Source organism: Anguilla rostrata, chromosome 4 (assembly GCF_018555375.3).
Source record: "Anguilla rostrata isolate EN2019 chromosome 4, ASM1855537v3, whole genome shotgun sequence".
In the NCBI taxonomy this organism is placed as follows: Eukaryota; Metazoa; Chordata; class Actinopteri; order Anguilliformes; family Anguillidae; genus Anguilla; species Anguilla rostrata.
Window position 1 is genome coordinate 60504605 of NC_057936.1, and position 13891 is coordinate 60518495.

Below are 13891 nucleotides of genomic sequence, written 5' to 3' on the forward strand. Positions count from 1 at the left end.
TATTTTAATCTACAAGATTTAAAATAAAAAATTAAATTAAAAGATTAAAATAAAATAAAATGAATGCTAAGCTAAAAAGGCATGTCTTAAGATTTCTTTTAAAGGTGTTTACAGATTGGGATGCCCTCAGCTTCTCAGGCAAGCTGTTCCAGAGGCTACGTTTTTCTATTGAGCATGTAGAAAATAGCTTAGGCAATATATGTGTATGATGCATAGCTATATATATATATATATATATATATAATATATATATATATTGTGTGTGTGTGTGTGTGTGTGCGTGTGTACACGAGTGCCTGTGTGTGTGAGTGTGCGTGTGCACGCGCACGTGTGTGTGTGTGTGTGTACACGTGTGCCTGTGTGTGTGAGTGTGTGTGTGTGTGTGCGTGTGTGACCGTGCACAGTGTGTGATGTCCTGGGAAAGTGCACTGGCCAACATGCTCAGTAGAATCCTCTTTAATCTGTACAGGGGAAAATAACCAACAACATATTCACTGAGAATGCATTATTATGAACAAGCCGTACTCCGAGCCATAGCTCCATGTTACTGACCAAACACTGAGAAGTGATGTTATATACTATTGCTGTGGGGGTTGGAGGGTCTGTGGGTGGATTCTGACCATTTGTTTGGATTCCACACGTCTTAATAATCACCAGGAAACAAATGTTGGTACAAATTGAATGTTGCGTTCTTTATTTACAGAATATTATGTGAACCATGCAAAAAAAAGAAAAAAAAAAAGCCCAATTTGAGTGCCTCAATTAGCACACAGGTCAATTTATATGACTACAAAATAATATTACATGAATGCTTATTTTATCTGTTCCTAATGACAGGAAATACCTGAGATTGTGGGTGTTAAAACTCACTTTCTGTGAGAAATGACATGGAATGCCCCTCAATATTAAATAATAATTAACAAGTAATGATTAATTTGCCTGTTAGTATTAAAGTTTCAGTAACAGATTTTTAAATTTTATTTTTGCTTGATTTTGAACATTTTTTATTCCTACTTTTTACAACCTATTGGTCACTGGTATGTTGAAGATATGTTCTAAATGTAGTTTTTCTATATTCATACGTTTTGAAATGTATAAGTTCCAAAACAATGTTGGATGGTCTGACCATACTAGAATCTTACATATCTTACATGGATAACATATTTAACATACTTGATAAAAATAGGACAAATAAGAGTCATGTGATTTTACAAAAAAAATTCCATAAAGCCAGAGAGGACAAAAGGCAACAGACTGGTTCATATTTGGTTTTAAATGTCTGTCCATACTGGTCTCTTTGTAAATGTGGTGTTCTTCTGAGTGTTTCTCTTCTTGTCCATTTGGTGGTGCTGTACTGAGTGGGTGGGTCTGATGTCTCTATTCCTTCAATAAGTGAATGCCTCTGAAGTTGAGTGCATCCTGTACATTGGACAGAAAACGATCAGCTCTACACTCATATCTGTGGAAGAAAGAAACACACACTGATCAAGAAGCATCAGGACTGAGCTCTACGCAGGAGTCATGGAGAAACTCACAGGTTTGGTGCTGAAATGAGCAGGCATGTAACTGTAAATGTGTCAAGTAAAGCAAAGACACTGAAAACACTCCAGCTTCCACTCATGTGCTTTTATACTTCATGATTAATAGAGCTTTTCTGGTAGCTGTGACACACCTGTGTTACTACACAACTGCAGCAGAGGTCAGGTTTATACTGCAGACAGAGCTAAAGACCCTGGTCTTTCACCATGGAAACCAATCATGCACTTATCCTAACTCTAGGGGATGATGTCACCTTCTGCAGCAGACTCACATGCCTCTATGAGCTCTGTTGCTACTATATATCATTAGCAGTGTACAAAGCATCCTGGGAAAATCCTCATTTCCATGTTGACATTTATGCGTTAATATGCTGCTTTTGTATAAATGTTGTTATTGGTTAATGGATGTTCTGGTATAAGGAAACCAATAGCAGCTCAGTGAATAAACACACAGAAACATAGAGATTCAACAGCTGAAGCTGAAGCACAGGAGGCTGAGGAAACAACAGTCACATTGATACTGCTTGTCTCTGGGAGATGATCACAAATCCCATACCTGCATCTGAACCAACATATACTGTATCTTTTCCTTGCCATATTACATAATTATTCATAATAATTTAAAATACTCCAAATGCTAGAAATGAGAAAAGTTGGAAATGACTTTAAAAGGCCTTACAAGTTTCTTGCATGGGGGATGTTAGTGAAGACGACTCTGTCTTCAGCTCCATCGGTTACATCCACAGTAAAAACCAACTTCTGGTCAAAGGCTCTTTCCAGCAGCTTCAGCACAGCCTTGACATCCTGGAACCATGACTCGTCTGGTAACCAGGCCTGTGTTTGGATTCCAGAAAAGGGCTTCCCTGGGTTGGGATGGGCCTCCTGGACACAGAATATAACACAGGGAAAAGGGGAATGATCTTATGTATGTATTTACAAGTGTGTGCATGTTCAGTTTCCAATTCAATTCAGTTTGACTTGTTTGCCAGTCACAAAAAAAGACTCAAAGGAAAACAGTTCACTTTGGGTGGTGCATGTACCAATAAAGTGATTTCTGGCTCATTTTTATAGTTTAAAGAAATCCCTTGCTTTGAAATGCACGCATAGTGATATGGTGATATGAAATTGTGTTATTTTAAATGCAAATTTATAAAGGTGATTAGCATGCATGACTGTTTTCATTGTAATGTGTTTAGTTGGAGCGCACTGAAGTTCTAAGGCTTTTGTATATATTTTATTGTATATTGAGACAGTTTAGGCCAGTATTCTAAACCAATACAGCAGTATGTTGAGGCACTGCACTCTATTACTGAAATAATAAAAAGCAATGAAAAGTTGTTTTTTTAAAGGAAAATGACAAAACAGCTTTGCAGTGAATTGCATTCATGTTGTTTCTGCAAAATCATATATATTTCCAAATCACATTAATCCAAGAGTAGGGAATTATGAATAATTCTTGAATAAACCTCAGTTTCTTACTGTCTGTATTCCACTGGGAATATTGTAGGTAATACAGAAACATTCTTTTCCAAAGAAGTCTTTCATATGTTCCACGGTCATCTGTCCCTCTGGCTGGTCTCCCACCACTGTGAGTGCTGTTAGACACACTGGACACTGACGACCCACTCTAGATACAGAGTCACGCAGACAGGCTTCACAGAAGGCATGAGTACACATCAGCCTCAGCTTGTTCTGCCAGGGCTTCATGCAGAGGGGACAGACCTCCTCTTCTCCAGTCTCAGTAGAGCAGCCATAAATGCCCACTGCTCTGCCTGCCTTGCAGATCTTAGACATTTCACCCTTGCAGACGTCCTCCAGTCGCTCTTTCAGCTCAGACACATGTTTCCTCACAGCCGCAAAGGAGATGTGTGGACTGATAGTGATGCTGGGCAAGTCTCCAAGTCCAGGAGGGACATAGAGAGACTTTGAGATCTAATGAGAGAGAGAGAGAGAGAGAGAGACAGACAGACAGACAGACAGAGGTACTTGTTGAACAGTAGCAACCAAAAACAATGCATTAGTGACACAAAAGACACACAGCATTAAGAGCAAAATGGCAAAATGTACTGTATACAGACACAACACCCAAGAGAGATGTGTCTCAACAAAGTCTGTCACTCTCAGGTCAGTACTGTCAGAAATGGTCACTGACAGTCAATCTGGACAAGATTAGGGACAGAAAGTGAACATTTCCACAGTGTGGGACTATAAATTCCACTCAGATAAAGAGTCAGGAGCAGCTCCAATAGGCCGCTCTCTCAGGGAGCCTTTAAAAAAAAAAAAAACTGTTCCCAAGGTGTATTTGTTCAAGGTCAGAAGTCCAGCTATTTAGTTTACAATGGGATACCTTAAGGATCCATTCATGGTCCAATTTCAGTTGAAATTACTTATAAACAGGGCTTGACATTAACCTTTTGGCTCACAAGCCTCTGTGGCTAGTTGTTTTCCAAAGTACTTAACCACTCAGCATTTTCACCTGCCAAACATACCCTCAAAATGGATATTAATCTCAATAGGACTCTCCTGGATAAACAAAGATAAATAAAATAATATAAATTTTACCTGGAGGAAATTGATGTGATCTTCCGTGTGTGAAAGCTGCTCCAGCTCACCATCTTTCTTCTTCAGCTCAGCAATCTCCTGCTCCAGTCGCTCCAGGAGTCCTTCAGCCCGACTCACTTCAACCATTTCCTGATCTCTGATCAGCTCTTTCACCTCAGAGCACCTTCTTTCGATGGAGCGGATCAGCTCAGTGAAGATCCGCTCGCTGTTCTCAACTGCTGCCTGTGCAGAGCACTGTTAGGAGACACAGAGAGAGGAGGGCTGTATATTTTAAATGGGCCTTTCACTCAGATCTTACTGGAACCCCAGACAGCCTGTGCCCCACAGGGTGGCTCAGTGGGATTAAGACCCACAGGGCTGGAAAGTGGCCCAACACTGGGCTCCTGTCTGGCTGACTGGAGAAGCCTACCTGAGCCCTTAAATGGCTCTTCCAGCAGCCAGCTGTTGTCTTCTCCTCAGGTCAGTACCCACCTTGAGTGACTGCACAGCCCTTCTCAGATCCCTCAGCTCCTTCTCTCTCTCCTGGATTCTCTGCTGGAATTTACTCTGTGTTGCCCCCAGCTGCTTCTATGGACAGACATCAATCGTTCCACTGAATCATGATTGTACTATGTACTACTGTAATCATTCAGAGAGATTTCAGACAAAGTATTTTTCCATTTTCTTTTTTTTTTAAACTTTCAAATAATTTACAAGGCATATTCCCATTTTCATGAGATGCTGTATGTCATTGAGTCCAAATTCATTAAAATACAGTGTCAGGCCTAACTACCTCTGACCACAGTGATCAAAGCTGAACCAGTGGCCAATTCTCTACATTGGCTTCAATTCATGCAACAAACTTTGGAGCCATTGCTCCTAAAGCTACATCATAAACTGAAAACTGCTTGCAACCTTTTCTGCTTGAGTGACCGAGCAGCTCTGCAGTCAAGACTGTTGCAACTGCCCATTATCCGTACACAACACAGTAAAAGTATCTCTGTTCATTGGTAATTTTAATATTATGTTTAAGTGGCCAATTGTATTTTAAAAAGTACATCACCTGACACATGTAACATGTACTTATTTTACAAGATGTATCAGATATTTCCTCTTTGAAGAGGTGAAAATACCCCAGGAACAAACTTCAGGGACTTCAAAAATGAGATGACAACATCCAGTCCAAGAAGAAGAAATTTATTTACCAATGTGCTCAGGGATGGCATCGTAAGGACAGGCCAAGTGTGCATTCCAACCACTTATTTTCTTACCTCCTTGCTTCCTTTCCTTTCCTAGTATGGAAGGCCAAACAGGTCGAAAATACATTAAATCTACATCTGAATTCACGCGTTGTCAATGTGGATGCATTCTAATTGCTTATTTCATTTGTCCTTTGTCTCAGAGGCCCTTGACTGACATGGAAATTGATCCAGGTGCGCCATCTTTAAGGACAGGCAAACCCATTAAATGTTCCTTTAAGGAGCTAGGAGCAGGGAGGCTCCCGAATAATCATTGAGGAAGAAACACGAATGCATTCTTTGCGGAAGCATTTTTTTTGGAACGGTGGACCTGTGGACCCACCTCTCGCCATCTGCCACGTCTGTAATTGGCGTGGCTTCAAACTGACGCTTGAAAGAGCAAGGACGTTCCAATTGCCTTATACGCATTTCCTCGATACCTCCGTCCTTGCGTCCTCCGACGGGGCGAGCAAGGAGATTAAATAATGGAATAGAATGAGGTGACATTGATTCTAGACATGTCAATTTCACGTATCTTTCACCCGTTCGGCCTTCTATACTAGATAAGGAGGCAATGATAAGAAGAAAGAAGGTAAGAAAATAAAAATAGCTGGAACATACGCCAAGGGAACTCCTGACACATTCACCTTCACAGCCAACAGTTGGCTGAAACCTAATATGCGAGGTAGGTTACGCCCACAGAACACAGCCACCAATGATCACCGCCTACGTCGACAATCATTCCACTCCGTGGGCGTGACATTTATTTTGTCAGTATTAGCTTTTGTGTGACTTTCCAAAAAAAAAAAAAAAAATCCCTATTCTGTTTTTCATGCTGTTATCATGGTGATTAAATAGATTGGTGGAGTGATTTGAAGGCTGAAATTTTGTCCATAGCTGTACTGATACAGGAGGAGCATTCCCACGAGCTGCAGATATCATACATTTCACCGCCAACATAGGTGTAGATCTCGGGGGGGGGCGCAGGGGATACGTCCCCCTCAATATTTAGAATATTAATTTGCAAATAAAAACATGAAAGAAGTAGAGGATTTTTAAATGGATGCAGAAAAGGCACAAATTGGTGCATAAAAAATCACCAGAATGCAGGAAATGAAGTGTTTGACGCTCAAAATTTCCTGGGGGGAGGACCACCAGATCCTCCGCTTAATATGTCACCCCCCCAATGTTCAAACGAAACCTACATCACTGACCACCGATGCCACTGTCTTTAATAAAGCTGAGAAAGGTGAACATGTTCATCTCTACATGCTCTAAGCCATGGCTGCTGTTCTAACAATACTAATATGTCGATTCAGTAAAACCGCTCAGTTCATTCCTTGGTTTATTTGCTTTATCACTGGATTTGAAACTTCAAGCCTACTTGTTATAGACAAAAAATAGCATTTCTTAGCAACACATTTTAGTTCTTACCTGTTTCTCAGTCCTTTCTGTTGCAAGTGAGACTGTTTCATGGCCTTTGTGATCTTCAATTGTACACAGATAACAGATAAACTGCTGATCGGTACGACAGTAAATTTCCAGCAGTTTGTCATGATGAGAGCAAATCTTCTCCAGCAGATTTCCAGTGGCTTTGACTAAATTATGCTTCTTGAGAGCAGGAGATTCATAGTGAAGCTGGAGGTGAGTTTCGCAGTAAGAGGCCAGACACATCAGACAGGACTTGACAGCTTTGCACTTTCTACCAGTGCAGACATCACATGCCACGTCTCCAGGTCCAGCGTAACATTGAGCAGGAGGAGCAGCTTGGAGTCCTGTCTTTTTCAGTTTCTCCACCACTTCAGCCAGCATGGTGTTTTTGTTCAGGACAGGCCTTGGAGAGAAGGTCTGTCTGCACTGAGGACAGCTGTAGATACCAGTATGATCATCCTGATCCCAGCAGCCCTTAATACAGCCCAGACAGTAACTGTGTCCACAGGGAATAGCCACCGGATCCTTCAGTAGATCCAGACAGATCGAGCAACTGAACTGATCCTGATCCAGAAGACCTACAGCTTGTGCCATTTTACTGCTCAAAGTGACAGATTAGTTTTAGCCCTGAATGTAGTGTAGTTTCTCTGAATCTGTATGAGAATGAGCAGGAGATATTTCCTGGTTCTGAGCAGACCCACCCCGAGGCTGGACTCTGCTATTTTATCGCTCACACTGATAAAGACAGAGTTAAGTTTCGTTTCTCTGAAACTGCTCGACAGAGAATGTGGGAGTGACTTCCTGGTTCTACCCACAGCTGCAGGAGGTGTGGTGTTGGACTGAGGCCAGGCTCAGAACAGACGATCAGAAAGTGGACTTTGTGCCCCCCCCCCGCCCCTGCTTCCCTCAGTCTTTTTTAACAGTTTATAGCTCCCCACTCCCCAGAATTGTAACACATAGATTTCCACCATAATAATCTGTCATGCTTTTGTAACAACCCCACTCCCCCCCTGTGGAATACAAAAAAATGTATTCCACAGTAATACACAGAGCTCCACCAAAACAATCTGAGTGACATGCTTCTATAACATTAAACTCTTCTCATCCTAAAACCATCTTTACCAGGAGACACAGTGTGGCACGGTCTGCAAGGCCGGTGACTCTCAACCCATGTGTGAATCCACCCATACGCCTGAGGGTTTGGCTCTGTCTCTAACCCTCTCTGCTCTACCCCATTTACATAAACGGCAAATATACACATGGAGGGTGGTTTATGTCAGGCAGCCTCCCCTTTCTCTATGTTACTGTGCACCACTTCACTCTTCTTTGTGCACCCTAACCCCCAAAACTCCAACTCACATTACATTAATTTGGCAGACACTTTTATCCAAAGCAACGTACAAAAAGTGCATTTCATGATCATAGACAACTACTAAACACGGGTTCAGCAAGATACAATACTTACTTTGTACAGCTATTTCTAGCCAAGAACACAGTTTAGTTCACACAGTGAACACTATTCAGACCTAACCTCTGCAAAGCCAACTAGGCAGAAGAATAAGCTACAGTATTAGAAAAAATGCAAATTACCAAAAAGTGCTGGGATGGGGCAACTTGTAACAAGCGTCATGAAAAAAAGGGGGGGGGATTTAGAGTGAAATATACAGCGTGGTGGTGGTTAGTCTAGGTATAGTCTGAAGAGATGAGTCTTCAGGCCACGGCGGAAGATGGGTAGTGAGGGGGAGGTTCGGAGAGGGACGAGGAGTTCGTTCCACCACTGGGGAGCTAGGTGGGAAGCTCTGTGATCCCTTGGTCGGAGTGGGGAGGGGTGCTACAAGACGCCCCTGCTGCCGCAGCAGAGCGGAGTGCTGTCGCAAAGCAGGGACATAGGATCGAATCATGTCCTGCAAGTAGACGGGGGCTGTCCTGTTGGCTGCAGGGTAGGCAAGGGTCAGGGCTTTGAACCGGATCCTGGCAGCAACTCACGTCTCTCCATACTGTTTACAGGCTGCAACGCAGACTTAACAAAAAGTGGTAGAGCGAAGCCTCATTAAAACTGAACAACAGGCGGCGTTGATGTGTGCTTTCAGTGACACTGCTTTGAATCAAATCGCTGTGTTTCAGTTTTGCTTGCTGTGGAGGACAAAGTCCAGTGATTGGTTCAAATAGGCCAATGATTGTATGACATCATTAATGAAGACCCAACACAGCTACTGCAAACAAAGGCACAGGGGAGCACACGGCATAAGAGTCTATGAGAGAGTCAGCAGAATTAGATCCATCAGGATTGAGTAGATTTATCACATATGTGTTTCTAAAGCAGTGACCTGCCACTATCTTCAGTTATCATTCTGCTTTCTGACTTCATAAACGGCAAGGGTCAACTGGCTGGTTCCTCTCCGTTTCTAATGTCTATCTATTGCGTGTCCATCTTTGAAATGTGGTGATCTTCAGAGTGTTTCCCTTCTTGTCCATTTGGTGGTGCTGTGCTGAGGATCTGACGTCTCTGTTCATCCAATCATTCAATGAATTTGGCTCTGAGCGCCGCCTTCACTTCCTGCAGGAAACCAGGCTTTCTGCACTCACTCCTGTGGAAGAAAGAAAGCACACTGATCAAAGAGCAGTGGGACTGAGCTCCACACAGGAAACATGGAGAAACTCACAGGTTTGGTGTTGAAATGTGCAGGCATGTAAACTGTAAATGTGTAAAGAGAAGCAAAGACAATGAATGTAAAAATTAAAAAATGTAAAAAATACACAAAATCCTGAAAATTTGAGAATCACACTAAAAGGCCCTACGAGTTTCTTGCACGGGGGATGTCAGTGAAGGCGACTCTGTCTTCAGCGCCATCGGTTGCAGCCACAGTAAAAACCATCTTCTGGTCAAAGGCTCTTTCCAGCAGCTTCAGCACCTCCTGACCCTGTTGGCTTTTTGGTAACCAGGCCTGTGTATTGATTCCAGTAAAGGGCTTTCCTGGGTTGGGATGGGCCTCCTGAACACAGAATGTAACACACAGGGAAAAGAGAAACTGTGTATGTATATATACATATGTGTGGATGTTCAATTTAAGTTTCAATTTAATTTAATTTGCCGGTTTTTACTGAGGGAAACAGGGAAACAGGAAATAGCAAATTTGGGAAAGACTGAGCCTAATCTCGGTTGTGCTCAGAAATATATAAGTTCACTTTTGAAGATGCATGTATCGATACAGTGGTTTCTGTCTTGTTTATAGTTTCTATACATTCCATTTCATGAAATTCATGCATTCGCACTACCAAATGACTATTCAATTAAATATTAAAATTCTCATTTGTATCAAGATATGATTTTATAATGACCCCTGCATCGGGATATTTATTGCATACTGACCTCTGTATCGTTAGGGCTGATCAATTTAATTTCCTGTCTTTTGAGGGTTTCGGCAAATGCAAACATTAAAGTGAAAACATAGCTTTTTGTGATTAATTTCCTTAGGTTTTGCACTGGGAGGTTTAGTTAGTAAAACTTGGTATTATTATGACTAAACCATCCGTGGAAATTATTACCATATAAAATTCAAAACATGATCCTAAAACACGTATTAGATTGTATGGTAGTTTATCAAATGCTTACATTATATATTTTTCAAAAACATACGCAGTCTAGCACCATGGTGGTTTCACCCTTGCTTTACTGGATCCACGTCTGACAGAGTCAGTGTGTGACTGAGTGACTGGCTCCTGCTGTCACTATTAGCGATTAGCTAAATTGCACGCCCCTGAAGATGGAGTGCAACTCAGAATAGACCAACCCGGATTGCACTAGCTAAGTTTTCGGTGTTTTCCCCCGACCTAGCTGGTCTCTTTTGGCTGCCCTCACTTTACTCGATCCGACACTTTATCACAAATTAAGTGATTGTCACTTAGGCAAGTCAGTGCGAATGGCTACTGTCGATGTGAGTATCTGCTGCTGCCTGCCTGCCTGCCTGTGACAACATCTCTGGACATAACGCTCTCCTGGTGTTCTCATCTACAGTAATGCTCGTTTAGAACTTTAGAACGACTGAATTATACACACTTGGAGAAGCTAGCCGGAGTTTGTAAGTTAGCATTGTGTCTCCCCATGTTAAGTCTATGGACATTTTGTCTCATTCAAATTTAATCCACAACATAGTAATGGTGTGTATCTATTACCAGAATCAGTAGTTGGCAAGTTCATGGTGATTGTAGTCAACCTGCAATTAGCATTGAGATCGGTTTTGAAATGGAGGAGATATAAAGGTTTAAAAAAATCTGAGTTTTTACATGGGAGAGCTGACCAACACAAACATACTACTGCGCTGTGATGTTCTAAGGACCCACGCGCAGACCAGGGAAATCCAAAAAACGTTGTCTTTATTCAGTCCGAGGTTCGAAGCCAGGTAATCAGAGAGAGTACGGTGCCGAATCGAGTTTCCAAAAGAATAGTGAAAAAACAGGCGAAAAGTCAAAAACCAGGAGATCAGAGTGGCGAAGGTACAAAGGGACAGGCAAAAGAGAAGTCAAGGCAAAGCAAAGGTCAAACCAGAAGCAAACAAAACCAAAAGGGGCAGGCAAACTCGAAGTCATACAAAGGGGTGTCGCAGGAATCTCGATAGACAAAGGTTTACTAACAATCGGCACAATGAATTCGATCAACGTTCTGACGCTGAACTGGTGGAAAAGACTGACATTTATACACTGGGGAAGGTAACAATCAAGGAGGGGTCAAGTGAGTGAGGGAGGAGTAACAAACAACATCCAGGTGAAGAACATTAGGATAACTAATAAAATGACAGGGGACTGACAAAACGTGGACTGGAATCACATAGACAACAATGATAATAGACGGCCTGGGTTAAGCAGGTAAAACGCGTGCAGAGAGAGAGAGGTGCAGTCAGAGCAAGAGACAGGTGCAGGCAATTGCAGAACTCAGTGTTAGAGCAGGCTAGAAAGAAAAGGGGCGGAGCTACAGCGCAGCATGGAAAAAGGGGAGACTGGTTAATGTATTAGTATAGTGATCTAAACTATCAAAAACCCAAAACTAGTGTGTGTTAGTCCATTAGTAATATTCACATGTTAGTATATTAATGAGGTTAGTACTTTACAATCTATAAGTTAGTAAGGATTAGTAGAAATTAGTAAACTAGAAATAAGTAGGAAGTACTTTAAAAAACGAGACTGGAAGGAAGGGGGGGAAACCACGAAAACCCGGAACCACCTGAATAGTGAAATCACACAAGTACAGGGGAGTGAAGCAGCTCAGGGAACACAGACACAGAGACAGTACTGGGGAGACAAGTGACCGGGACTTACAGACTACAACAGCGCTCAGAATAATAATAGACAAGATGCTGAGACACATTAGGCCAATATAATGAAACAAATAAGTAGCGTATGGGAGACCTTCATTCTATTACTCAAACAGTAGAATGCAATGAAATGTGTTTTTTCTTCAGAAACAAATTGATGAAATAGAATTGCAGTGAACTCCATTCATGTAACTTCTGCAAAATTGAATTTTTCCCAGTCACATCACATCAACATTATTTAATAATGAAGAATAATTTAATAAACATCAATTTCTTACCGTCTGTATTCCATTGGGAATAATGTATGTAATGCAGCATGATGTATAGTCATGTGTAAAGCTATACCTATGTACCCATGGCTGGTCTCCCAGCACTCTGAGTGCTTTTAGACACACTGGACACTGAAGACCAAGGCTTTCCACAGATTTTTTCAAGCAGGCTGCGCAGAAGGCATGAGTACATGTCAGCCTCTGTTTCTTCTGCAAGGGCTCCATGCAGAGGGGACAGGCCTCCACTTCAGCTGCTGAGGCACTGGCTACTGAGGGCTCCCTGGTCTCAGTAAAGCAGCCATAAATGCCCACTGCTCTGTCTGCCTTGGAGATCTTAGATATTTCCCTTCTGCAGACATCCTCCAGTTGCTCTTTCAGCTCAGAGACACATTTCCTCACAGTCTCAAAGGAGAAATATGGGTTGCTTGTTCTGATTGGTAGGTTTCCAAGTCCAGGAGGGACACAGAGAGGCTTAGATCTCTAATGAGAGAGAGAGGGAGAGAGAGAGAGAGAGAGAGAGAGAGAGAGAGAGAGAGAGAGAGAGAGAGAGAGAGAGAGAGAGAGAGAGAGAGAGAGAGAGAGAGAGATCAAAATTAATTAGCAAAGTGATCACAGTACTGTCTGACCAGTACCGAAAGAAACTGGTCCACAGCGTGATTCAGAAATTCCAGTTCAATAAGGAATCAGAAACAGCTCCATTGGACAGCTTTGTCAGAGCCAGTGATGTTACCTGGAGAAAGTGGATGTGATCCTCTGTGGTTGAAAGCTGCTCCAGCTCAGCATCTCTCCTCTTCAGCTCAGCAATCTCCTGCTCCAGTCGCTCCAGGAGTCCTTCAGCCCGACTCACTGCAGACTTCTCCTGATCTCTGATCATCTCTTTCACCTCAGAGCACCTTCTTTCAATGGAGCGGATAAGCTCAGTAAAGATCCTCTCACTGTCTTCCACTGCTGCATGTGCAGAGCGCTGTTAGGAGACGCAGAGAGAGGAGGACATTTTAACTAGGCATTTCACTCAGCTCTTACTGGGACCCCAGGCAGCCTGTTCCCCAAAGTGTGGCTCAGTGGGATTGAGCCCCACAGGGGTAAGAAGTGGCCCAACACTGAGCTCCTGACTGGCTGACTGGAGGAGAGCCCTGACTGAGCCCTTAAATGGCTCTTCCAGCAGCCAGCTGTCTTTTCCTCTGGTCAGTACCCACCTTGAGTGACTGCACAGCCTGTCTCAGATCCTGCAGATCCTTTTCTCTCTCCTGGATTCTCTGCTGGAATTTACTCTGTGTCGCTGCCAGCTGCATCTGTGGACATACATCCATGAGTACACAGTATTATGTACTACTATCGTCGTTCACAAAGGTTTTATTTGCCATGATGATTGTAATTTTTGTTGTTGTTGCAGTTCTGCACTTAATTTGTGGTGAGGTGACAGTACCATTCACTTTGCCACCGTGCCCTGCAGAACAACCAGTTTCTCTGTTATCTATAGCTTTTTAAAATAACATAAAAAAGTGCAGTTTTTCCATGTGTTACTATTAAAGCCAGAACTACTGTAAGCATTTATTAATTTGTAA

General features: G+C 42.4%; 2 protein-coding genes across 3 annotated transcripts; both read right to left on the reverse strand.

The window, feature by feature from the left end:
* Positions 1–667: 667 nt before the first annotated feature.
* Positions 668–7619, reverse strand: LOC135253864 (E3 ubiquitin/ISG15 ligase TRIM25-like). 2 transcript variants are annotated; one of them, XM_064333685.1, is made up of 6 exons: positions 6752–7619; positions 4572–4667; positions 4101–4334; positions 3018–3470; positions 2218–2420; positions 668–1419 (listed from the first exon to the last, which is right to left on the reverse strand). In XM_064333685.1, exons 1-6 carry the CDS (start codon positions 7340–7342, stop codon positions 1386–1388), a joined length of 1611 nt encoding a protein of 536 aa, XP_064189755.1. In that variant the 5' UTR covers positions 7343–7619; the 3' UTR covers positions 668–1385. The 2 variants fall into 2 exon arrangements, with proteins under 2 accessions (XP_064189755.1, XP_064189754.1); XM_064333684.1 differs by having other exon boundaries at positions 668–1459; positions 6752–7617.
* Positions 7620–8925: 1306 nt separating this feature from the next.
* On the reverse strand, positions 8926–13882 carry LOC135253872 (E3 ubiquitin-protein ligase DTX1-like). Its single transcript, XM_064333697.1, has 5 exons — positions 13523–13882; positions 13057–13290; positions 12336–12806; positions 9548–9741; positions 8926–9336 (listed from the first exon to the last, which is right to left on the reverse strand). The coding sequence occupies exons 1-5, from the start codon at positions 13634–13636 to the stop codon at positions 9267–9269; spliced, it is 1083 nt and encodes a 360-aa protein (XP_064189767.1). The 5' UTR covers positions 13637–13882; the 3' UTR covers positions 8926–9266.
* Between the last annotated feature and the right edge of the window lie 9 nt (positions 13883–13891).